This window comes from Nuphar pumila, chromosome 3 (genome assembly GCF_984573655.1).
Source record: "Nuphar pumila chromosome 3, dmNupPumi1.hap1.1, whole genome shotgun sequence".
NCBI lineage: Eukaryota > Viridiplantae > Streptophyta > Magnoliopsida > Nymphaeales > Nymphaeaceae > Nuphar > Nuphar pumila.
The window spans coordinates 136,601,385-136,627,263 of NC_143251.1; the positions used below are offsets into that span (position 1 = coordinate 136,601,385).

General features: G+C 37.0%; 1 protein-coding gene across 3 annotated transcripts in view; it reads right to left on the bottom strand.

Annotated features, from left to right (window-relative positions):
* Positions 1-25,879, bottom strand: part of LOC149843990 (autophagy-related protein 18c-like) — a 41,727-nt gene that overhangs the window by 10,592 nt on the left and 5,256 nt on the right. For all 3 annotated transcript variants that reach the window (XM_090000221.1, XM_090000220.1, XM_090000222.1), the window contains exons 3-4: positions 23,100-23,358; positions 19,518-19,641 (exon numbers count right to left, since the gene is read on the bottom strand). In XM_090000221.1, coding sequence (XP_089856347.1) covers positions 19,518-19,641; positions 23,100-23,358 — 383 coding nt within the window. The remainder of the gene's footprint in view (positions 1-19,517; positions 19,642-23,099; positions 23,359-25,879) is intronic.

Below are 25,879 nucleotides of genomic sequence, written 5' to 3' on the forward strand. Positions count from 1 at the left end.
ACACAACAAAAAATACGCAAGTCATTATAATTAGGATGTTGCCCAAAAACAGTCTTGTCTTCTAGAATGCCCATGGGCAGACAGTTAATCACATGAACTGCGGTGTGGAAGGTTTTTGTCCAAAGATTAATAGGAACATTACTATCATGAAGCATGCTCATAGCACTCTCAACAATATGGTGGTGTTTCCGTTCAGCCACTCCTTTTTGTTGAGGGGTACGTGGACAAGACACTCGTCTACTTATTCCATTACTTCGAAGAAAATCAATGAAGTCGTCTGAAGAATATTCACCTCCACCATCACATTGGAAATGTATAATATTAGAAGAGAAACGGATTTTTACAAGTGCACAGAAGTTTTGGAATAGTCTAAAAACTTCAAACTTGTGTTTCATAAAATATATCCAAGTGAAGCGAGAATAGCTATCTATGAATAAAACATAATATTGACTCCCAGGTGAAGAATAAATAGGAGTTAGTCCTCATACATCAGAATACACAATTTCAAAAGCTCTTGAGGCTCTTTCATTAACAATGATTAAAAGAAAGTACATGACTCTTACATAACTGACAACTTGAGCGCTTTTTAGGATCCAAAACAGGGTGCAAACATGACTCTGAAATCAAATTCTCTGACACAAGTTTCTTAATAAAACCACGACTACAATGACCCAAACGACTGTGCCACAAATCTGGCTTATTACATTGAGAAAGACTGCAGACATCTGTATGACAAGAGTTAAGACTATGTGATGTTGGTTCCAAGAAAGAAAACTAGGCAGAAGGTGAATGAGTAGAGGAATCCTCCTTGAAGATGTACATGTTTCCTCGTCGCTCCCCCTTAGCGAATGTCTCCTTCGTTTGAAGATCCTTAACATACACAAAAGAGGGAGTGAATTCAACAAAAGAATTTGCATCATCAACAAGTTTTGATATAAATACAATATTCTTTTTAATGTTAGGGGCAAGAAGAACATTGGATAAACTAAGAGAAGAACTAGACAAAAGAATTTATGCACTTCCAATATGAGTGATGGGATGATGTGTGCCATCTCTGGTGACTATGCCACTTTTTTCGAAATGAGAGGATAAATTCGAGAGCTTACCAACATTACCTGTAACATGAATGGCAGCTCCGGAATCCACATACCATTCTCCTTGCTTATTCTGCTTGATAGTCATTTGAGATAATGTTGCCAGCAAAAGTTGTTGCACATCTCCAGTGGGCTTCTATCCCTCAAATTCCTTTTTGTTTTCTGCTTTGCTATTATTTTCCTTGTTTTGGAGATTAAACCAGCAGTCAACTTTCACATGTCCTTTCTTATTGCACAAAAAACATGTAGGCACTCTCCTCTGACTCCCTGCATTAAAATATCCTGGTGAGTTCGGAGTAAGAAGAATGCCACAACCTCCTTGTCCAAAACGACCACGTCCTTTACCGCCTTGAAAATTGTTACCCCCACGCCCAACACCTTGAGACATGTCTAAGGCTAGGACACTATGGGCATCTGTACGTTTACCACCTTCTGTCATGTTTTTTATGCTCATCTCAAACTGAAGAAGTTTGGCTTGAAGATTTTCAAAATTAGGCAACATTGGTAGAACGGACAAGGATGTAGGCAACATTGGTAGGACGAACATGGTAGTCTGGACTTAGTCCATTAAGAGTTATACTTTTTTCTTGTTGAAACTACACTTCCAACAATAGCAAGTTGATCTCTAACGGACTTTAACTTGTTTAAATACTCTATGATCGACATTGAGCCTTTCCTAAGTGTCTGAAATTCCCTTCTTAAAAATAAAACTTGCCTTTGAGATCTAAGAGTATGTTGGTGCAAGCCTGTTCCATAATTGTGCAGCCGTACAATCATCTCGTATTGATATCAACACTTCCTGTGATAGCGTGGAAGTAATATATGCAACCAAACCCTAGTCTCGCTTCATCCATGTTGAAAATTCAGGATTTGAAATATAGCTTAACTGATGCAACTCTTTTATCATCCTTCGTTTCTTATGAAATAAATTGTGGTGGGACTGGAATCGATCCATTCAGATGCCCAAACAGATCTTGGCTCCTTATAAAAGGAATAATTTGCCTCTTCCAAGTCAGAAAATTAGTGTAGTTAAGCTTTTCAGAGACAAGCTGACTCAAGAAATTTGAAGAGAGTCCAACGTATATAGAAGAGTCCATTAATAAAAAAGAGAAGAAAAATAAGATAAAACAAGGAAAGAGAAAAACTGATTTGGTCAAGTACTAACGTGCAACAATCAAAATCAGATTCAGCCAAAAAACAGGGAAGAAAGAAAAATTTATGCAAAACGTGCCTTTTTTTTTAAAAAAAGCACTTCTCCAGACACAATTTGATCCCTATAATCAGGCCCAGGTAACACAGAAAAGCCGCTGCCAATATATAAACTGTCTAAATATACGTGAAGATGAAAAAGAAGAAGAATACTCCAACGATAAAGAGATGTCAACACAAAATGTAATATTTCAAAATGATTGACATATGAAATAAAATAAAATTTGGTTTAATACCAGAAAAGACGAGACTTGCAGTTTAAGATTTTCGTAAAACACGAAACACAGATTTGACGTCAAATTAATTTGAGTTTTAGTTTGAATACTTGACGTCAAAGAGAAATATATGCTATTTTGAAGAAAGAAACCCAAAAGAGAACAAAATGACTGATTTGACGTCAAAATACTTTGAGTTTTAGATTGAATACTTGACGTCAAAAGGATTATATGCTATTTTGAATGAAAGAATATGAATAAAGAGGGAGAGAGTTTATAACAAGAAGATCAAATTTCAGATCTCTATGGGCATACCTTTTAGAAGAAATCCACAGCCTTGCTCTGATACCATGAAAATAATTCAAATATCAGATATTTGAGAGCCACCGCAATCACCTTTCAGCAAGAAGTAGAGAGAAGGAGATGCACAAAAAACGGCAGCCACACTGTTATGTGTGTGCCCTAATCTCTTTTATATAAGACTTGATATACATTAGGCATAAACCTTTAAAATACAAATAAATTACAACATGCCATTACACAATGTAAAACATGATTATAATATCAGACGTATGGATCTGGATTGGACTCAAATCCAATCATACCTAATCACGTCTTATCAGTCACAACAATATGTCTATGTTTTCTTTTGGCTAGTCCATTTTGTTGAGGAGTATAGGAACAAGATTGTTTATGAATAATCTCATATAAATCGAGATAATTTTTGAAGTCATTTGATAAAAATTCTCCTCTAGTATCGAATCTAAAAATTTTAACACAACAACAACAACTACGCCTTCATCCCAAAAAAATGGGGTCGGCGATATGAACCAAAAAAGAAAATCATTTCGGGTCTTCCACATGAAACCTTCTCCTCCAATTATTTTTATCCAATGCCATGTCCTCGGTGAGGTTCAAAGCATTCATATCCTTTCTTATCATCTTCATCCAAGTCTTCTTAGGCCTACCCCAACCTCTTTTAACTAATATATTATCTCATTTCTCCATCCTTCTAACTGGAGCATCATTAGGCCTTCGCTGAATATGTCCAAACCACCGCAAATGATTCTCTCTCAGCTTATTTTCAATGGATGCAACGCCTACCTTCTTACGTATCACCCCGTTTCGAATCTTATCTTTTATTGTATTTCCACACATCCATCTAAGCACATGCATCTTAGCTACACTCATTTTTTGAATATGATGTCTCTTGGCAGCCCAACATTCCGTACTATATAGTAAAGCGGGCCTAATTGTCGTCCTATAAAACTTTCCCTTCAACCGCAATGGCATTCTACGATCGCACAACACTTCAGTTGCACTTTTCCATTTCATCCACCCAACATTTATCCTATGATTTACATCTCCATCCATTTCTCCATACTTTTGAATGATAGATCCCAAATATTTGAAACAATCATCCACCGGTATTTCTTGCTCACCAAGCTTCACTACACTCCCATCACTACTTCGTTGCTTACTAAACCGACATTCCATATATTTTGTCTTACTCTTACTCAACTTAAAACCTCTTGCTTCCAATGTCTGTCTCCATAATTCTAACTTAGCATTAACCCCGGTTCTAGTCTCATCAATCAAAACAATATCATCAGCAAACAACATACACCATGGCACATTTTCTTGAATTGATCTCGTAAGCGCATCCATCACTATAACAAATAGGAAAGGGCTTAATGCAAATCCTTGATGTAACCCAACCGTTATAGGAAAATTGGTTGTCACCCCTCCACAAGTGCGGACATTGGTTACTACTCCGTCATACATATCTTTAATTATACTAATGTACTTGAGAGAAACGTCTTTCTTCATTATTGACCACCAGAGAACTGAAAGTTTTTCACCAGTAGAGAAAAGAGAGAGGAAGAGAGAGGGAGACGAAGAAGAAACGCAAGTTTTCTTTCAGCTGTTACGCTTTCTATTTTTCTCATTACTTAAAATCGTGACCTAAAGGATGTTTTATAATGTTACAACACAATGATGTGGATCCGGGTCTGGTGTATCCAGACCCGATAGTTTAAGTGGGTTATAATACATGACTATGGAGATCGGGTCCACCTTTTTCACCCCCCCCCTCAAGTTGATCATGGTTTTGGACCATGAACAACTTGCCTTTAAGCATCCAAAAACGATCCTTTGTTAACCCTTTGGTAAATAGATCTACAACTTGTCTCTCAGTATTGACGAACTCAGGTTCAATCTCTTTTTCTTCAACCTTCTGTCTCACAAAGTGTTGGTCGATCTCAATGTGCTTGGCACGACTATGATGTATTGGATTGAATGACATATTGATAGCACTTTGGTTGTCACATAGCAAAGTAGTATGGGAAATCTTTTCTCCTACTTCGGTTAGTAGGTGCCTGATCCATGTGACTTCGGCAGTAGCAGCAGCCATAGATCTATACTCAGCCTCAGTGCTTGATCTAGCGATGGGCTTTTGTTTTCTACTACTCCAAGAGACTAAATTTTTTTCGATGAAGACGCAATATCCTGATGTAGATCTTCGTTTATCAGGATCTCCTGCCCAGTCTGCATCACAATATACAGTGAGTCTGCACTCATCTTTGCCATATGACTGTGGTGAATATATCAATCCATCTCCAATAGTCCCTTTTAGATATCTAAGGATCCTCTTGACCGCTTCCATATGTCCAGTACGTGGCGCATGCATAAATTGAGACACTTGATTGACTGAATAAACAATATCAGGTCTGGTGAATGTGAGGTACTGTAACATTCCTATCATGCTTCGATACCTGGTGGGGTCATCACACAGATCTCCATCCTGAGAGCTAAGTTTTTGATGAAGCACACTCGGAGTTCCCAGAGGTTTGCAGTCTTGCATGCCTGCCTTGCTGAGAACGTCTACAGTGTATTTGTGCTGAGTGAGTGTCAAGCCATGAGCCTGGTTATCAACTTCTACGCCAAGAAAGTAACGTAGAACTCTAAGATCCTTCATTTTGAACCTCTGACCTAGTAAATCTTTTACTTCTTGGATGTGGGTCGCAGAGTTTCCTGTGATGACAATATCATCGACATAAATTAATAACAGAGTGCTCACAGTCTGACTTCTAAAGATAAATAATGAGTGGTCCAGCATGGAACGTGAAAATCCATGTTTCTGAATCTCTAGCGAGAAGCTATCAAACCATGAGCGAGATGCTTGCTTCAGACCATAGATAGCTCTTTTTAACCTGCACACATGAGTTTTACAATTTTGTTCTTGATACCCAGGGGGTTGCTCCATGTATACTTCCTCCTTTAAGTCCCCATGTAAGAATGCATTTTTTACATCCAGCTGACTCAACTTCCATCCATGTTCAACAGCCAGGGAAATAATAATTCGGATTGTTCTCATTCTTACAACTGGACTAAAAGTCTCATCATAGTCATGTCCTGCTTCTTGAGTGAATCCTTTTGCCACAAGCCTTGCCTTGTACCGTTCAATAGTTTCATCTGGCTTGTGCTTTATTTTGTAGACCCATTTACATCCAACAACATTTTTGTCAGGTGGTCTGGGAACAACTTCCCAGGTTCCACATTCATGCAAGGCTTGCATTTCATCATTCATGGCCTCTACCTACTTGGTAGAGGTGGCTGCATGGTAGTACATAGTGGGTTCTTCTTCCTTATTGAGAGCAGTTAAGAAAAGTTGAAAATCCAATGAGAAGTTGTTATAGCTGACCCACCTGTCAATGGGATGTCGTATGCGGTTTGATTTTCTGACTTCAAGAGTACGAGAATGATTCAGATTGCCGTCTGAGACATGATCTGAATGACTTGATGTTGTCGGTCTCTGTCTAGAATAGACAATGTCTTTGTATTTGCCTGGTACTTCTTCTGTATTATGTGATCCCGACGTCCCAGTGTCTTCAAAACTCTCTTCTTCTTGCTGTACACAATCTGAGGAGCATGCTTCGTTGGAGTTAACAAAAAGTTCTGAACTCAACCACGGATAGTAAACTTCGGTTGGCATATTCGTTGCATCAGCTCCGTCATCAAAATTTTGTTCATCAAAGACAACATTTCTTGAGATTCTGATACGTTTGTTGGTGGGATCATAACACCTATATCCTTTGTAGTCATCTGCATATCCCACAAACCTACATTTCTGGGCTTTGTCCTGAAACTTGTTTCTCAGAGACTGATCAATATGCACATAGCAAACACAACCAAAGACACGCAAATCATGATAACTAGGATGAGCTCCAAAAAGACATTGATAAGGGGACTTATTTTCCAGAACAACCATGGGCAGCCTATTTATCACATGCACGGCAGAATGAAAGGTTTCTGTCCATAGGTTGATAGGGAGATGACTGTCATGAAGCATACTCATGGCACTTTCAACAATATGTCTATGTTTTCGTTCAGCAATCTCATTTTGTTGAGGGGTGTGGGGGCAGGACACCCTTCTTCCTATTCCATTATTTCCAAGAAAAGAAACAAAATAACGGGGTGAGAATTCCCCACCTCCATCACATTGGAAAAATTGAATGGACTCAGAAAATTGATTTTTGACCAAGGAAAGAAAATTTTGAAACAAAGAGAAGACTTCCGACTTATTCTTTATGAAATATATCCAAGTGTATCGAGAATAACTATCCACAAAGATTAGATAGTATCTGCTCCCAGATCCAGAGACAATTGGGGCGGGTCCCCATACATCAGAACAAATAATCTCAAAAGGTTTTGAAGCTCTCTTATTAATGGAATGGAAAGGCAATACATGACTCTTACATGAAAGACAACTGGAACACTTATGACTGCTCTCATTCCCATTAAGACTTTCTTTTGGAATGAGATTATTAGAAACAAGTTTCTTAATGAAATGACTCCCACAATGTCCTAACCGACTATGCCATAAGAACGGCTTATTACATTCAGAAATACTAAAAACACCGGCAGAAGAAAATGAGCACAACTCTAACGAAGGCTTTGAATTCAGATGAGCAGGGCGGACAGCATGACATGGAGCTTCTTCAAAGACATACATATTGCCTCGTCTTTTTCCTTCAGCGAATGTTTCCCTCGTGCGTAGGTCCTTGACCTGCATAGAGAAGGGAGTAAATTCAACTGAAGCACTATTATCATCAATAAGCTTGGAGACAGAGACGATGTTTTTCTTAATGTCAGGAGCATGAAGAACATCAGAAAGAGTAAGAGTGGAATGTGACATGGGAATGACAGTTTTTCCAACATGAGTAACAGGATGGTGGGATCCATCTCCAGTAACAATCTTGTTTTTTCCAAAATAAGGAATAGGATTATAAATCTTACCTGCATCACCTGTCACATGAGTCGCTGCTCCTGAGTCAACAAACCAAGTGCCTTCATCACTCTGTTTCAATTTCAACTCTGACAAGGCAGATATTAGTAGATCTTTGATGTCTCCACTATCTCTGGTATTTGTGAACTTTCTTTTCATTTCTGTCTGTGGGCCTTTTCCTTTATTCTCTTGATTGTGCCAACAATTCGCCTTGATATGCCCCTTTTTGTTACAAAAGAAGCAAGTGGGGACGAATCTTGATCCCTGCGCATGAGCAGACATATTTGGAGTGGGAAGCAAACCACGCCCTCCGTATCCATTTCGCCCTTGTCCTCCTTGTCCTCGTCCTCTTCCATAAGTCACTCCTGTAGCAAAAACTTCTTGAGAATTTGTGTGGATGTGAGTTTCTTCAGAGAATCCCTTCAGAGTCATTTCATATTGAATCAATTTCGCCCGTAACGCATCGAAGGAAGGAAGAGCAGGAAGGCACAATAGTGAAGTGACTATCATATTGTAGTCAGATCCCAATCCACTCAGAGTTTGCTGCACCATGTCGTTGTTGCTTACGGCACATCCTATAACTGCAAACTGATCTGTGATGGTCTTTATCTTGTTCAAATATTCCATGATGGTCATGGATTCTTTTCTTAACAACTGAAATTCCCTTTTAAGGAAAACCATCCTTGCTTGAGAAACCTGCGAATACGTCTGAACCAGTAGCTCCCAGAGTTGTAGCGCTGTACAATTGTCGGGAATGGCAACTAAAACTTCTTGAGACAAGGTTGAGGTGATGTATGCAACAACTGATTGATCTTTCCTTTCCCAATTGAGAAATTCTACATTTTTGACGTACACGATCGAACTCACCCCTTGATCATCTTTCTCTTCTCTTGGGACAAATTATGGTGGAACAAGAGTGGTTCCGTCCAGGTGACCTAAGAGACCTTGACTCCTTATAAAAGGAATAATTTGTCTCTTCCAAATCAAGAAATTGGAGGTATTCAACTTTTCAGAGACGAGTTGGTTGAGGAAGCTTGAAGAAAGATTTGATTGAGAGTGATAAGGGTCCATTTGAAAAGAAACAACGAGAATGTCGACCAGAGTGTTCACAAAAAGTTCAGCCTTTTTTTTGGGGGGGAATCACAGGCTGTCGGATGCAGGGAACTCGGTTTCTGAACCTTTTCTGTGCAGTCCAGAAACTGAGATTGATGAGATGAAGGATGCCTTCACACGTTAAAGGAACTCGTTTTTTATATATAAGAATAGAAATCGATAATCAAAGGATAAGTTTCACAGTATAGCAGTAAAGAATAAAAAAAAACGAATGTGCAAAGACAGACTTAGAGAGGATTAGGTAGGGCTGATCAAGAAAAGAAATTAAGGAGATACTGTGGGTGTCTGTGTTCACGTAAACATGAATCACAGATTCACAAAAAAATGAAACCCACGTGAATAGAGGTCACGTGGATCACAGTTTCACCAAGGGAAGAAACCCACGTGAGGTGTGGGTACACAGTAAATTTCAGAAAGAGGGGAGAAAATGGGGAAGAACACAAGAAAAAAAACCACGTGAGGTGTGGGTACACAGTAGGTTTCAGAAAGAAGGGAGGAAATGGGGAAGAACAAAAGAGAAAAGAAAGGGAAAAGGGGGAACAGAGAAAAAAAAAAGAGGGGAAAAGAAGAACCTCGATTTTCCGAACTCGCTCTTGCCGGAATCCTTCTCAGCCTCAGTCGGATCTATGCTCTGATACCATGAAAGTTTTTCACCCGTAGAGAAAAGAGAGAGAGGGAGACGAAGAAGAAACGCAAGTTTTCTTTCAGCTGTTACGCTTTCTATTTTTCTCATTACTTAAAATCGTGACCTAAAGGATGTTTTATAATGTTACAACACAATGATGTGGATCCGGGTCTGGTGTATCCAGACCCGATAGTTTAAGTGGGTTATAATACATGACTATGGAGATCGGGTCCACCTTTTTCAAGAACATCCCTAGGTATTCTATCGTATACCTTCTCCAAATCAATAAAAACCATATGCAACTCTTTGTTCCTCTCTCTATATCTCTCAATAAGTTGTCTAAAAAGATGTATAGCTTCCATAGTTGATCTTCCAGGCATAAAACCAAATTGATTCTCCGATATCATGACAACCTTCCTCAACCTATACTCAATCACCCTCTCCCAAAGTTTCATAGTATGACTCATGAGTTTTATACCACGATAGTTTGTGCAATCTTGTATATCACCCTTATTCTTATATAGGGGCACCAACGTACTCTTCCTCCACTCATTAAGCATCTTATTTGTCCGTCAAATCTTGTTAAAAAGATTTGTCAACCATTCTAAGCCTTCCTCACCCAAGCATTTCCAAGCCTCGATAGGTATACCATCAGGGCCAACTGTCTTTCTTGGTTTCATTTTCTTCAAAGCCTCTGCAATTTCTTTCTTTTGAATCTTTCATTTTCTTCACAATTCATCTCATGAAAATGAATGTAGAAGTCTCCAAGATCCTGAGCACGACTTCCATTAAAAAACTTATCAAAATAATATTTTCATCTCTCCTTAATCTCCTCATCTTTGACTAAAACCCTTTCTGTTTCATCTTTGATACATCTAACCAAACCCAGATCCCTCGATTTCCTATCTCTCCTCTTTGCAAGCCTGTAAATATCCTTCTCGCCCTCTTTGGTATCCAACTTGTCATAAACCTCCTTATAGATTTTATCCCTCGCGTTTCGCACTACTATTTTAGCTTTCTTCTTTGCTAACATATACTTCTTCAAATTCTTGTTACCACGACTCTTACTTAGATTCCTATAACACTCTCTTTTAACCTTAATAGCTAATTTGACATTCTCGTTAAACCATGATGTATCCTTACCTAGCGGTGCACCGCCTTTATATTCACCCAATACCTCCTTAGCCACCTTTCTCATGCAACCTGCTATCTTATTCCACATTGATTCTGAATCATCCTCGGTACACCAATCAGCTTCCTTAACTACCTGCTCTACAAACATTCCTTTTTTAGCTCCTTTCAGTGCCCACCACTTAATTGATCTATCCTATATCTATCCCTTTTGCGGCATTTTCTAATTATAAGATCTAAAATTAAGACTCTATGTTGTGTAGCTACACTTTCTCTTGGTATAATCTTGCAATCGATGCAAAACCCCCTATCTCTCTTTCGAATCTAAAAATTTTAATGTTGGCTTTAAATTGCGTTTTTGTATAATAATGAAATATTTGGAAGTAATCAAATATTTCATAATTGTGCTTAAGAAAATATATTCAAGTGTGTATAGTAAAATCATCCACAAAAATAACATAATATGATACTCCTTTATATACAAGTGAAGTCGGTCCCCATATATTCGAGTGCACTAATTCAAATAGTTCTTTAGATATACAATGACTAAGTCCATATGGAAAACATTTCATTTTACCAAAAATACAATCTTCATAAACTAAATTTTGTTCTTTACATCTTGTAAGAAATGAAAGCAAATGTAATTTTGACATACTAGGATGTAATACCTGCGATTTTTCGATAATTATTCAATCATTATTTATATATTATATTGATGAAATTAGAAATTTATCTGATTTACAATTTAAGATTGAAATTATAAATTGAATTGAGTCAGTAGTTGAAATAAAATTTAATATTGAATTTAATTAGGCATGAAATGAGAATTTAATCATACATAAGAATTTAATATGGATTTAGATCTTAAATTAGGTAGTGGATTTAACTAATGGTATTTGGATCCGACCCAATTAGGCTGGATATAATCCATGACATTTGGATCTAATTAGGGATGAATTTGGTTGGATATAACTCAAGATATTTAGATCCAATCTCATTGGATTGGACCCATAGGGTGGGACATTCACAACAACGCTATTATGATTTTGACAAAAAATTTGGTCGATCGGTGCCTTATTAAATCGGATTCGACCTCGACGTTCCTCATTTCGAGGGCATTGAAATAGACTATCTATATGCCTAAATTGGTGTCGATTTGAGCATTTTATCATCGATTGAAGTTTATGCCTAATTATAGGTCAAAAATCAATGTTTTCCAGCGTCAACTAATTTTTTTTGTTGATCCATGTACGTATGATTAAATCTACAACTACCATGACCATCTACGTTTCGAGGGCTATCAAATTGACTATTTAAACGTTAAATTTTGTTGAGTCTTTAGGTCTGTAGGCTGTCACATGGGTGCGGGTGCGGGTGCGGGTGCGGGGATGCGGCACTTTCAAAAAACTTGGGTGCGTGGGTGCGGCAAAAATATAAAAAATTAAATATATATATAAAGTCCAAAAGTTGGACATAAATGACCCTGGGTGCATTGACTGCACCCAGGCTCAGGTTGACCGCATCGGGTGCGGGTGCGACACCTAGTTGGAGAATCCCTGTGACATATAGGGCAAAAAAAATTTCTTGGCAAAATTTGTTTTTTAAGTCTGAGAATTGGACCAAAATGACCTTGGGTGCGGGCTGCACCTAGGGTCAGGTTGACCTCACCCGGTGCCGCACCCGCACCCTCGTCGAGTCGACGCAGGTGCAGCACCCTGCTAGCCGAATCCCTGTGACATAGTCTGTAGGCCTCCCGAAAGGTTACAATGTCACTAGAGTCCAAGTCAGGGTAAAAAGACCCCACCTTTCTTCTCTACCTTAATCAATTTCGAAATTTAATAAGTTAGGACCCATAATTTATTTACTTATTTTATTAATAAAAAAATTAATAGATATTAATTTCTTATATTAGAGATAGGACATTTGCCTAGGCTCATCTATAAATATAGGCCCTCATGATAGGGATGCGCATCTCTTCCTTATTCTTCCTCACATCTCCTTCTTCCTCTAAGCCATTAGGAAAGTTCAAACCTCCATTAGAGAATTGCAACCACCTTGGTGAAGGTATATTCTAGCCTGAAACGAGGTACGAGTGGAGGAAAAAGCGACGGTGTCGTTGCGGAAAGTGTATTTTCAGTAGAAAATCTCTACTTTTATAATGTTCGGTTTTATCCATGGCTTAGATCTTCATGTAATTTGTGCCTAGATTGCAACCACCTTGGTGAAGGTATATTCTAGCCTGAAACGAGGTACGAGTGGAGGAAAAAGCGACGGTGTCGTTGCGGAAAGTGTATTTTCAGTAGAAAATCTCTACTTTTATAATGTTCGGTTTTATCCATGGCTTAGATCTTCATGTAATTTGTGCCTAGAATATCTATGGCTATTAAATCTACATGAAAAAGATTTTTGAAAACCCAAAATGTTGTTTTGAAAGATCGGTTTTGAGAAAATAATTTGGAAAAGACTAGTTTTGAAACCCTAAAAAACAAAAATTGTGTGAATAGTTAGATCTGTATTTTATTGGACTGTTTAGCATGTATAATGAATATAGAAGCATGTTGTTGAGTGTTTTTTCATGGATCTTGATGCTATAAATATGTCTCTTGCATAGATCTTGATTAAAATACACGAAAATCATTTTGAAGAAGAATTTACCAAAAACGTTTTAGGGTTTTGATGTTTTATAATAATAAAAAATAATTTATATGATCATATATGGTATAGTAAGACATGCATAACATGATTAAACATGTTATTGCATAAATAATTCATGATTTCATGTTATTTTTATGTCTTTTATGATTTTTGCATAGATGAAATTGTATTTGAGATATTCCATGAAGGTTTTGTGATTTTTGGATTATGTTTGTTAATGTTTTAACAAGATTTAGCTTAAATATGATCAAAGATGTGTTGTATGATGTTGTAAATGTGTTTAGAGCATCTAAAAATCGTGATTATATGAGTTTCACCATGTTTCTTGTTCTTTCTTAATAGATCATGCATGAGTTTGGATCTTAGTTATTCTGTCCTCATTTTTTTGTTCCAATCGGTCTTAGAAAAAAATTGACATCTCTATAAAAAAAGGTCAATAAATAAAAATAAAAATAAAAATATTAGAGTGTTCTACACATCCAGGGGTTGAATTTAGAATCTTGTTTCGTCCTGTTTGGTTCAGTTTGAAGGTTGAAACGTCATTACAATAAAGCACAGATTTTCTTACCCGTCAATAAGACTCTTCCAACCAAAGATTTTGAACGCTCTAAAACCCTAATCAAAATAAATTATAAAAAATCTGGGTGAAAGGTAACATGTATAAAAAGATTTTGTAAAAAGGATTTTGTCAAAAAAAATTATAAATTATGAAAAATTTCGCAAACCGGATTAAATTTCTGCAATTAACAAGATTTGTCTGATATTTTTCTGAACAAAATTTAGTCCTGAAATTTTTCTGATTTACAACGAATTTTGCAATTTTGTTGTTTGGAATGTGTTCCTAAGATGATGGGGCAATCTCAATAAAATTTTGAGAGTTAAACTCGATACCCGTATTTTACTTTTTGTAGCATTTTTGTTGATGCTTAGATGAGATATGGGATTGATATGCATGTTAAATTAATGCATTTCATTATTGATTGAAATGAGCATGCATAAATATCAATTATTAGCCTACCTTGACTGTGTAAATGCATAATGATTGTATTATTATATTGATTTTATGGTAGAAACTAATCAAAAGCATACATAGAGTTTCATTAATATTGTTGCATATAAACCTTGAATGTGGTTGCATGTTTGCATTGACACTATTAACAAGAGAGTCGATTAAGAAATCAAAATAAAATTAATTCTCTTGGGGCTTATTGAGAAGCATGGTATTGACGGTTCTGTGAGATATTTGGCTTAGCACAGAAGGTTGCTTTTGTCCTCCATCCACAGGACCAATAACCGAGAAAACTATCATGATTTGTCTGCAGTGTGGTAGGTAAGATCCATGAGAAAAAATTGATATATCGAGATTGCAGGAGTTGGAAACTCTCTCTATAAAATTATATTCCCTCTCCAGAGTATGCACAGTTGGGACGTCACGCAGGTTAATAAGACACAATTGTTTGAAGATACAAACCTATGTCGTACATCCATCTGAAAGAGTTTGTATTGTACCCACAGACAGATATTGGCAAGTGAAACAAGATTTTAAATTGCATATAAATAGAATATGGCATGCAGCATTTAAGCAAGATAAGAAGTTATTCATACACGAAGGACTTACAACACTGGAATGGTAAGTTCATGCATATTTATGTTCATGCATTTTGTATGTTTATGCATATGTATAATTTATTGTATTGATGCAAATCTTAGCATAAATGAATGTACATTAAATTGACTGGATAGCACGATTTTATGTTTATTGGCTACCAAAGATGAATAGATTAAAAATCTCATTCCAACACATAGTGGAAACTGTAGATTGATATTGTTAGTATGTTTGTAGTTCTTTTTTGTTATGCATCTACCTATTGTCTGATAAAATTATCTGGGAGATTTAAAACATCCACACTTGGTATATGATCAGCTTGTTTGAAGAAAATTGGAAAAAGTGCACAATTATCCATAAGACTATAAGGTTATAAACATATACAATTGGTGAAAATGATGAATTGGTTGAAGAAAAGTGTACACTAAGTTATTTAGTGAGCTTCATCATAACAACAAAGTTTAAAGAGCATATTTATGTTGTTAAATTATGCATATTTGCATATATATATGTATGTATATATATATAATGTATATATAATGTATATATACATTATATATTTGCCGTTGTAATAGTTAAATATCCAATAGGGGTATTTTAGTCTTTTCACAACCTTGTAATAAGTTGTACCAACTAGGGGTACAACCGTCTTTTATATTACTTTTAGGGGCACTTTAGGTTTTATTATATTTTATAATTTATTCTTTTTATCAAGGGCATTATAGTCCTTATAATGCTCTTGAAATAGAGTTGTTGAGAGTGGGAGCACTTCCCAATGGCTCTTCTTTGCTTCCTTTTGTGTATAAATAAAGGGTGTAACTCCTCGTGTATGTTATGCTTGTTCAAGCATGTTTGTTATATAAATTCTATATTTTTTATGGTGTTCTTGACCCCTAAGTGGCCCATGTGCATGTGCTTGTGTGATTGACCCATAAGTGGTCTTTGTATTCTTGTAAGCTCATAAAAGACACTCTCTTGTTATATTTTTTGTTTCATTACATGATATCAGAGCCATTGGATCTCTTGGATTGTAGCTTGTACGTGAAGATCAAGAGAAGGATCGTGAGTAGAGCTTGGTTCGTTGGTTCATTGCAAGGATAAAAGAGAAGTCATCTCCATTCCCGTAAGACTCAATGATACAAACTATTTGATGTAGGCATCCATAGTAAAACACAAAATATGAAAAAATGGTCTATGAGGTTTGGTTGATGGTACCGAAAGAGAACCCAAACTTATGCTCACCAAGATTGAGAATGACAAGGAAGTTGCACTTAAGGAGATGAAATGTCTAATTCCGTTGGGGAGTAGGAGAAAAGATGAAAAGAATGGAGGATGGGCCATTCAAAAATTATTGGAGGACTCATCAATAGTGTTGACATTAAGAAGTGCTCAAGTTTGACAAAATTTGATTTTGCTAGTAATGTATTAAAATATCTCAAGGATATGTATTGTCTAAAGGACATAGCTCATGTATGTAATGTGCAGAACAAAGTTAGAACCATGACCCAAGAAAAAATGAGCATTAGGGAATACTATAATGTTCTCTCTTCTTTGGGATGAATTGACTCTTTTATAGCCTAAGTGACATTGCCCCCAAGATGTAGAACTCCATGAAAATCAAATTAAAATGGAGCACTTCTACCAATTTGTAAATGGGCTTAAACCCGAATTTGAAGAGACCAAATTGACTCTTCTTCATAGAAGAGGAGTTTCTACCATAGTTTAAACTTTTGAGGAATTAACTATAGAGGAAAATAGACTAAAGAAACCCTCCTCCACTAAAAATAAAGAATCGGTTCTTGCTATGTCAAGGCTCGGTAACCAATCAAGGGCTTATAAGCCTCCTCACTTTAGGAAAAACAATGATTGTGAGATAAGCTTCAATAAGTATAGGAGAAACTTCAATGATTATGGGAGAAGCTCAGATGATCATGGAAGAAAAGACTATGAATACAAGAAGAATGACAAATTAATATACCATTTTTGTTATGAACCAGGTCACATCAAGCCGTTTTGCCAAAAAAAGAGAGAACAAAGATATGAAAAGAAGGTGGCTTCTGTGGGACCATCTTTTGAAAGAAATGGTGGAGATGAAAGCTCTAAAAGCGTGGGATCATTGTCTTTAGCACAACTCATAGAAGCACTACAACCAATGTTCAAAAATCAAGCTTCCTTTCTCTTCGATGCGACCGTATCCACATGTATTGATCTCGGCAAGACTTCTTGGATTCTTGATTCTGGAGCTTCTTTTCATGACTCCAAATGAGTCCATATTATCTGAATGTCATACTAATCCAAATGATTTTTATGTTTCAACCGTCGATGAAACCTCTTTAAAAATCAAAAGCTTTAGAACTTTGCAAAAAAACATCAAACTTTTCATATACCAAATATTAGAATAGTACCAAAATTAAATTTAAACCTCCTATCTGTTTATCAAATTGCGGATCATGGGTGCAAATTCTTTTTCTTATCTAATGGTTGTCTGATACATGATCTTCAATCTGAGAAGCGTATTGGGCAAGGCCATAGAAATGGAGATCTCTATGCGGTGTTATTAAAAACGCGCCTCAAGGCGCAAAAAGCGCGCCTCGCCTCAAGGCGAGGGGCTTTATGCCTTGAGGCGCACATATAAAGCACAAAAGGTTCAAGGTGTGCGCCTCATACGCCTTGAGGCGCACGCCTCGGGGCGAAATGCGCCTCAATGAGAGGCGTATGCGCCTTGTTTTGTTGGTCAAATGGGGGTCAAAGCCCCCATTTGACCAAAACTTAATGTTATTAAATCAGCCCTCCCGACCCTAAATAGGGTCGGGAGCCCTAATTTTTCATTTCGTCTCTCTCTCACCTCTCGTAGTCTCTCTCTCACCTCTCGGTCTCTCTCTCGACTCTCGCTCATCTCTCTCTCACAATCCCTCACTCGTCTCCCACTTCTCATCTCGGTCTCTCCCACCTCTCTTTGTCTCGGACTCTTTTGAGTATGTGTTTTTTGAGGGAGATCCTGACAACATGAGAACTGTTGTATCTACCTCAAACCACGCTAGCCCTTGGATTGATCCTGGAGTGTTAAAGATCACCCCCAGGTTTGGGAGAGGTCCTCTTGGTGATGTTTGGATAGCAACACTTCATCAGTCTACAGAAGATTATGATAAGTATCATGAAGTGGCTGTGAAAATGTTGAATTCCATTAAAGAAGATCAAATGTAGGCTTTCATGCTTAGATTTGAAGACGTGTTCTCGAAATGCCAAGCACTGAAAGATGTGTATGAGCATATTTGCATTATTATGAAGTTTTATGATGGCTCACTAGCAGACAAAATGGCTCAATTTGAAGGGGACAAGCTTTCTGTGGCAGATGTCTTGAGGTGATAAGTTTGCTGAGTGCATGCAACTTATTTCTCGCAAGTGAAGAAGCATACTTGATGCTAATAGAATTTAAATTAGGAATAAAAACTATGACTGCTTTTACCTTTTCACTTTCAGTTTTCTGAGTGCATGCAACTTATTTCTCGCAAGTGAAGAAACATACTTGATGCTAATAGAATTTAAATTAGGAATAAAAACTATGACTGCTTTTACCTTTTCACTTTCTATTTTGATGTGATTGTAGTGAAAAATTTATCGTTTACATGTGACTATTTATATTGGCTAGAATTTAAACACAAAAAATTGGGTGCATAAAGATCGAAATTCTTGATCAATGGAAGAATAATATCAGCATTTTTGTTCAATAAGATACCAATGTGGATGATTAACTCACTCCATACTAGGAATAATCACAGGAAATTCTTTGATAACATCGATTCCTATTTTTATTTATTTGTATTTTTAGATATTTTTTATAATTTTTTACAAATTTTCAAAAAAAAAATTGAGGCTTACGCTTTACGCCTCGCCTCGGTTTTTGGTGGAGTGTCTCGCTATGCCTCAACGCTTTTCACAACACTGTCTCTATGTAATGGACAACCTTGAATTATCAAACCATGTTTTTTGTAATTTTGTGAAAAAAAAAGATATAGAAAGTTGGCACAAAATACTAAGACATCCTTGTAACGCCCCAAAATTTTAACCATAAAATTTCAGAGAAAACTTTTTTTCTTTTTAAAACAGCAAAAATAACTTTTTTCTTTGGGTTAAACATTGCGGGCGGGTTACACTACAATCAATTATCATAACTAAATTAAAATGTGAACATTAAGATTTAATTCAGTTTCAATAATTTAAAATACATATCAGAGTATTTTGATAACAATAATTAATTTTTCAAAATTATCCTCTGAAAGAAAAGGACGGCCCTTGATGCCGCCTAAGCATTCTGCATTCGTTCCACAGTTGCTACCTGAAACCCTATAAAACGGGTCAGACTCATGAAAGCCCGGTAAGAAATAAAATACTTACAATAAATTCCCACAAATATGAAAAATGTGTATGACATAAATAGTTATTAAAATTTATGAAAGAACTTGAGATCATAGTTATCTGTCTATGCTATACAAAGAACATGGCATCTAAGCATACCAAAAAAAAAGATAGAAACAATGAAATATTTAAGTGAAACCACTCTTGAGAATAAACAGAATCATACCTTCCGTCCATGCCAACAATAATGACAGAATTTTGAGCCCCAAATGCAACAAGAAAGTGGGTGTCCTCTCGTAAATGGAACTGAGCAAAAGACCATTCTGAACTAAAATATTTTGGTAGCACTCCTGCCAAAGTCATCAAAACATTTGTTAAGATAGAACACTTAATAGTTTGGGCACACAAGAGTAGGTGCATACATGTACATGTATATCTAGAAAAAGTCATAAGACTCATAACCAAAACAATAGTGCATAAATATATATGTATATCTAGAAAGCCATAACTGAACCAATATTTCAAATTTTTAGCATCCCAACCAACTCGATGATCCCAATGGGCATGCACTTTTTCATGCTTACAATGTTCATCTTATCTTGAAATTCTTCCCCAACTGTATATTTTGCTATGAAAAGATATTTTGGCCAGAGATATGCATCTTTTGGATGTGTTGCAGTGCACATATACATTTTTGTGCACATAATTGCTTGGATACACCAGTGTCATACATCAGTAGGCTAACAAATAGCTTTTCACGAATGAACTGTGATAGTAGGGACCCATCTCGAGATGCAAATGCCAATAGAATTCCCAATAAATACACTGAGTTTATTCTAGATATAGAATGTCAGGTTTTCCCCATAGAAATGTTAACAAACACGCTCATCCATATTGCTTGGTCAAAATGAGCTGTTTTTGGTGGATAAAATAAAGAAAGCAATTTGGGAGCTCCCAAATAACAAAGCGTCAGCGGTTGATGCGTTCCCGATTGAATTCTTCAAAGCTATGCGGCCAGCATGTAGGGGAGAAGTTTGAAGTTATATTTGCTGATTTTTACATGAATGCATGCTTTCCTGGCAGGTGGGAGGAGTCTTTCTTAGTTCTTGTACCTAAGGTACCAGAGGTTGATGAGATCGAGAAGTTCAGGCCGATCTCACTTCTAGGCATCCCTCTTACAGTAATCACAAGAATGTTGGTTGCACGTCTCAAGCAACTGATTCACCAAGTGGTGTGACCATCGCAATACACTTTTGTTCCAAAACGAAGAATACATTAAGGGTGCTTCCTTGCACATGAGGCGGTGTATTTGATGCATTATTCAAAGAAGACGTTCTTGCTTAAGCTTGACCTTAGAAAAGCTTTCGATTCTTGAAGTTTGGATTTCCTTTTAAAAATTCTAAAAAGAATGGCAACAGGGGAAAGGTGGATAAGGTGGGTTAAAGAGATCTTAAAATCTTCTTCAATTTCAATTTGCATAAATGGAAGACAAGAGTCCCTTTTTTAAGCTTAAAAAGGGGCTCCGACAAGGGGGTCCAATTTCTCCCTTACTCTTCATCCTAGCAATGGAAGGATTGAGCTAGATGCTCAATAAGGCCAGCGAGAGTGGGATATATAAAGGGATGAAGTTGCCGGGTTTGAAAAATTTTACACATCCTTTTTGCGGACGATGTTTTGATTTTTGGAGAAGCAAGTGTGGAGAACATGAAGAACCAACGAATCATTAGGGCAAGAGTAGCGTCACTTTATTTAATGATGAAAGTGGCAACTTGACTACCATAACGAAGGATGTGTTCCAATGCGAGAAGCAAGATTTGCCAATGAGATACTTAGGCATTCCTTTGCACAAGGGGGTCACAAGAGGTAACCTATGGTCACCAGTGGAAGACAAGACACGAATCAAGATTGAGTTGTGGAAAGCAAGGGTGTTATCATGGGATGGAATAGTAGTTTTGGTAAAGCATGTTCTCACCACAGTTGCACAACACTTCATGAGCCTTTTCTATATAACGGCCTCGGTTTTGAAGAAAATAACTCGGGCCATAAAAAAGTTTTTATGGGTTGGCCACTTAGATAAGTTGGTTAAAGCATCGATTAGTTGGGAGGTGGTCACATTGTCACTTTTGCATGGGGGACTCGGAATCAAAGAATTGTCATGGTTCAGCAATGCTTTATTGACAAAATGGTGGTGGATGATAGTAAATAAGAAAGGAATGGTAACTAATGTCCTCCGATGCAAATATGATCTCCAAGGCTGGCCTTGGAGTTGGGTAGAAAATGCTAAATGAAAGTTGGGGTCGGGGTTTTGGAAGGGGCTGGTCAAAGTGTTTGAAACTTTCTTGCAAAATGTGAAGGTTGAGGTAGGTAATGGAAAGAGCACTAGCTATTGGAGGGACACTTGGATATCGGTTTGCTTCCTTAGGCAAGAATTTCCGGACTTGTTCCGGATTTGCAGAGGAACTGGAGGTACGGTGAGTGATTGTTGGTTGGTTGGACAAGGTTGGCACCTAAGTGTAGGACACAATCACACCCAAACCACTATTCAATAGATGCACGAGTTGTTTAGCATTATGGATGGGGTACAGCTCTCGGAAGGGGATGGCAGGCTAATATGGGTGCACGCCAATGAGGGGGACTTCTCCGTGGCGTCTTGATACAAGGCACAAGGCGCGCCTTCGGTGACATAGCTTCTAGATAACAGCTTATGGGAGAACGGACTGCCTTGGCGCTCTTCCCTGTTTGGGTGGTTGGTGATTCATGGAACAGCTAAAACTGAAAGCAGTTGCAACAAATGGGAATCCATCGAGCGAGCAGGTGTTGCTTGTGCGTGATGGGAGAGGAGAACACTAAGCACCTGTTTGCCAAATGCAAGTGGTTCAGGGATTTGCACTTCAAGTTCTGAAAACAGCTCGCACTGAACCAATGCACGTGCCTGCATGACCTGTTCTTGTCCCACCGATGGCGCAAAGCGGGTAGCAAGGGTGATTTTAAATGGAGGTGCTGGGTGCTGTTTACATAGTGACAAATGTGGTTGCATCACAATGAGATTGTTTGTGAAGGGGCTGTCCCAAGTTTACAAAGGATCCATAGCAGAATATGCAGGGAATTGAGAGATGCCGTTAAACTGGAAACAGAAAAAAAGAGCAGCATCTCATAGGTTGTTGTATTCTGTCAAATGGGGATTACAACTGGTTGCAGGGACAGCAAACTGTCGTTGCTGTAGCCTTGAAATAGAATATGTATTGTAAGTTGTAATGCTTGTACTACAGTTATACTTCATAAATGAATTTGCCTCTCAAAAAAAGTATGTAAGCTATATCAGAAGTATACAACTCTATGACACAGTATCTAAAACCAACAGTACAAGCCTTTGGCAAGTAGATATAATCTTTTGCATGTCCACCAAACAAGTTAGATATCTTAGCATGCATTAAAAATACTTTCACATTCTTATCTTGACAATTAGTTCCTCAATTCATATAATCCCATAACTTCAATATGAATCATATGATGCATGTACAATGTGGATATCCATGTGTCTGTGTCCATTTCAATGCAGTCAATGTGCCAACGGTTCACATTTCATTACGTCAATACCCATCTACAGAAAAATACATATGAACAAGAAGGCAGAAACATCATCTAGCTTGTGCAATTTTTCCAGTATGATTGACCCCGTCGTGATAATATGTTGAAAGAGATCAATGCTGTTATAATTTAGCCAGCAAAATCCAAGTCATTTAACTCAAAAGATTGTCTTCCTTCATTTAATTTAAAAAGTAAAATGCAGTACCATTTAGTTTCTCACCTTTCATGAAGGCCAACGATGAGTTTGGATTGGCACCTGTATTTGGTGCAATAAGGGCATCGACTGAAGTAGAAGAGTTCTGATGAGTAATCATAGGTGCTTGACCAGCAATAGGATGGCTAGCAGAATCTTCACCCACAACTCTAACTCTGAGGCTGAATACATGCACAGTTCCCTTGTCACTAGATACTGCTAGCCACTGAATTGTTGGAGAAAGAGCAATGCTATAAATGTCTGCTCTGTCAACTCCCCTACGAACCTGCATCAAACAGCATCCACATATTGAGCAATTTCATAGTTGTAATCGTGTGCAATGCAGGTGTACACATGCACTGCCTAGAGGAAAAAAAAGATATACATTCATTGATGGAAATGTACTGAAAACCGGAGGCACTCTGACCACATTGAATGTACTGCCTTAAATCAATGGCCAAGTAATCCTTCACTTGGGGCAATATAAATGCCTTACCGAGAAGACAAGAAACCAAGAACCATGAGAAGGTGGTCAATTTGGTCCCTTTAAATGCAATGACAAAAGAAATCCAAGTATGACTAGGTTTTGATGGATAAGAACCAAATTGGATTCAAATCCAACCAGGAATAGTTATCCCACATGAAGGCTAGACAAAACATTGTCCAACGGGAACCAGGTCAGACCTAGACTTGACAATTTTGAAGTGATACACATTCCAATCTCAGTCAAACCAACCCACATTTATACCCTAAAATACCAAAATTTTGGTAGTTACCGTAGTTTACTGGATTGATCTCCGGTTAAGGGTTATCTCAATCCAATCTTTTTACAACTCCAAATCTGTTAAAAGCATAGTCACAAATATCAGTATCGGCTACATCTCTGCGAGGCTATTTCTCGCAATATTATAAGTTTGGTGATCAATCTCAGGGCTTAAAATATATAAAAATAATAAAATAAGTAGGAAAATATCATGTTTAGATAATAAAATACATATATAATGAAAGGAATAAGTAAAAAATGCAAAATAAAGAAGAAAAACACATTTAAGATATAGAAAATAAATAACACAGTAACAATAATTGATAATATTGCGATATTCTCGTGATAATATCACGATATTATCAAATTGGTGCTATTTTCAAAATATCATGATATTTTACCTATAATATAGTTTGCTGAAAATATAGCCATAATATCATATCTGTGACTGGTTAAAAGGCAAATGACAACTTTAAGAAACTATTATGGAAGCTTTTGAAGTATCTTAAATGAAATGTCTAGATGTGTGTTTTTATAATCATCATCAGCAAAACATATTTCAACTATAAGGAGCTGGTTTTGTGTGGCGATTGTACATTTAGTAAAATGCAGGAGTGACCTTTCTATTTATACTTTTCTTATCTATAGATATCTTTAAGAAAGTTAATTTATACTTTTTACATTGTTATAGAATACACTTTGCCAACCAATACATGCCACCAAATCAATATATTCTAATTGTCTCATTAAAAGGTAAAACAAAAATTAGCAAGGTTATTGACATCCAACTGTATGGCTTTGTCTCTACCAGTCCCTGATCATGCACCCACAAACTGGTGAAAGCCTGTTTTATTCATGGACACGTCCTACGTTCTCACCAAAAATGAAAAATCAACAAGGTTTTGACCCTACTAATGTCCATCCCAGAGGAGGGTAGATGTTAGTTGCAAATAACTATGAAACTTTAGAACATTCTATGGGTATGAATCCTAAGGAAATTTACATTAATACTAGGGTGTTAGCCATGGGTGATACACTATGGCAAAGCAAAGTCATAGTGAGAAGTGAGCAAAGATATGGGTGTTCACCAAAAGTGAAGCACTACAACGAAACCCGTTATAGTGAGAAGTAGGCAAGGGGGCAGGCTGTTCACCAGAAGCAAGGCTCAACAACAAAACCTGGCTGTCATGAGCAAGAAGCAAGGGCATTCATACTCACATAAGTCTATGCAAAAGGAGCTAGGTAGTAGGACAAAAATTGCATCATTGAAATAATGAACATTAACAGGAAATTCTGCAGAATAATAGAACTCATGAACAGAAGAAAAATAATTATAATGAATCTACAAGTGACAAAACGGAAATGAGAGAAAACTAGATATTTAGGATATGGATTTAAGTTGTGGTATGTAGGAAAGCATAATTCAACAAATGGATCAAGGATTGTAACTAATAACGTTTTACAGGATAAGGTTGTATAAGGTACACAGGATAAAAGATAAAATTATTAGGTTAAAGATTATATTAGATAAAGAGAACTTTAACTTTACGAGTATCTATGCACCTCAACCAGGATTAAGTGAAAGCACTATTTGAATTTTTGAACTCAATGAAAGAAGAAGTTTGACAATTCCAGATAAACATATTTATAGATGGAGCTTTGAATGGATATGTAGGAAAGACAAAAAAATAGATTTAATAAAAGAATATTTACAACAGTAACAAGCTAGTAGAGTGTTATAAACAAACACCTCTACAATTCAAAGGACGTTTCTACAAAATAGACATAAGATTGGCACTCTTATAAGGTGTTTGTAATGATATCCCCAAGAACCAAAAAAACAATGCTTACTAGGGCAAGATCACAACACAACCCACAAAGAGGGTACTCTCAAGAGTCACAATAGCACACACTCACATGCCACTAATGTGCTTAAACACACTATAAAAGTATTATTTTATTAACCATAAAATGTTGAAGAGAAGCATGATATTACAAGGGGATTTAACCTCATATATATACACAAAAAGAGGGAGAGAACTAG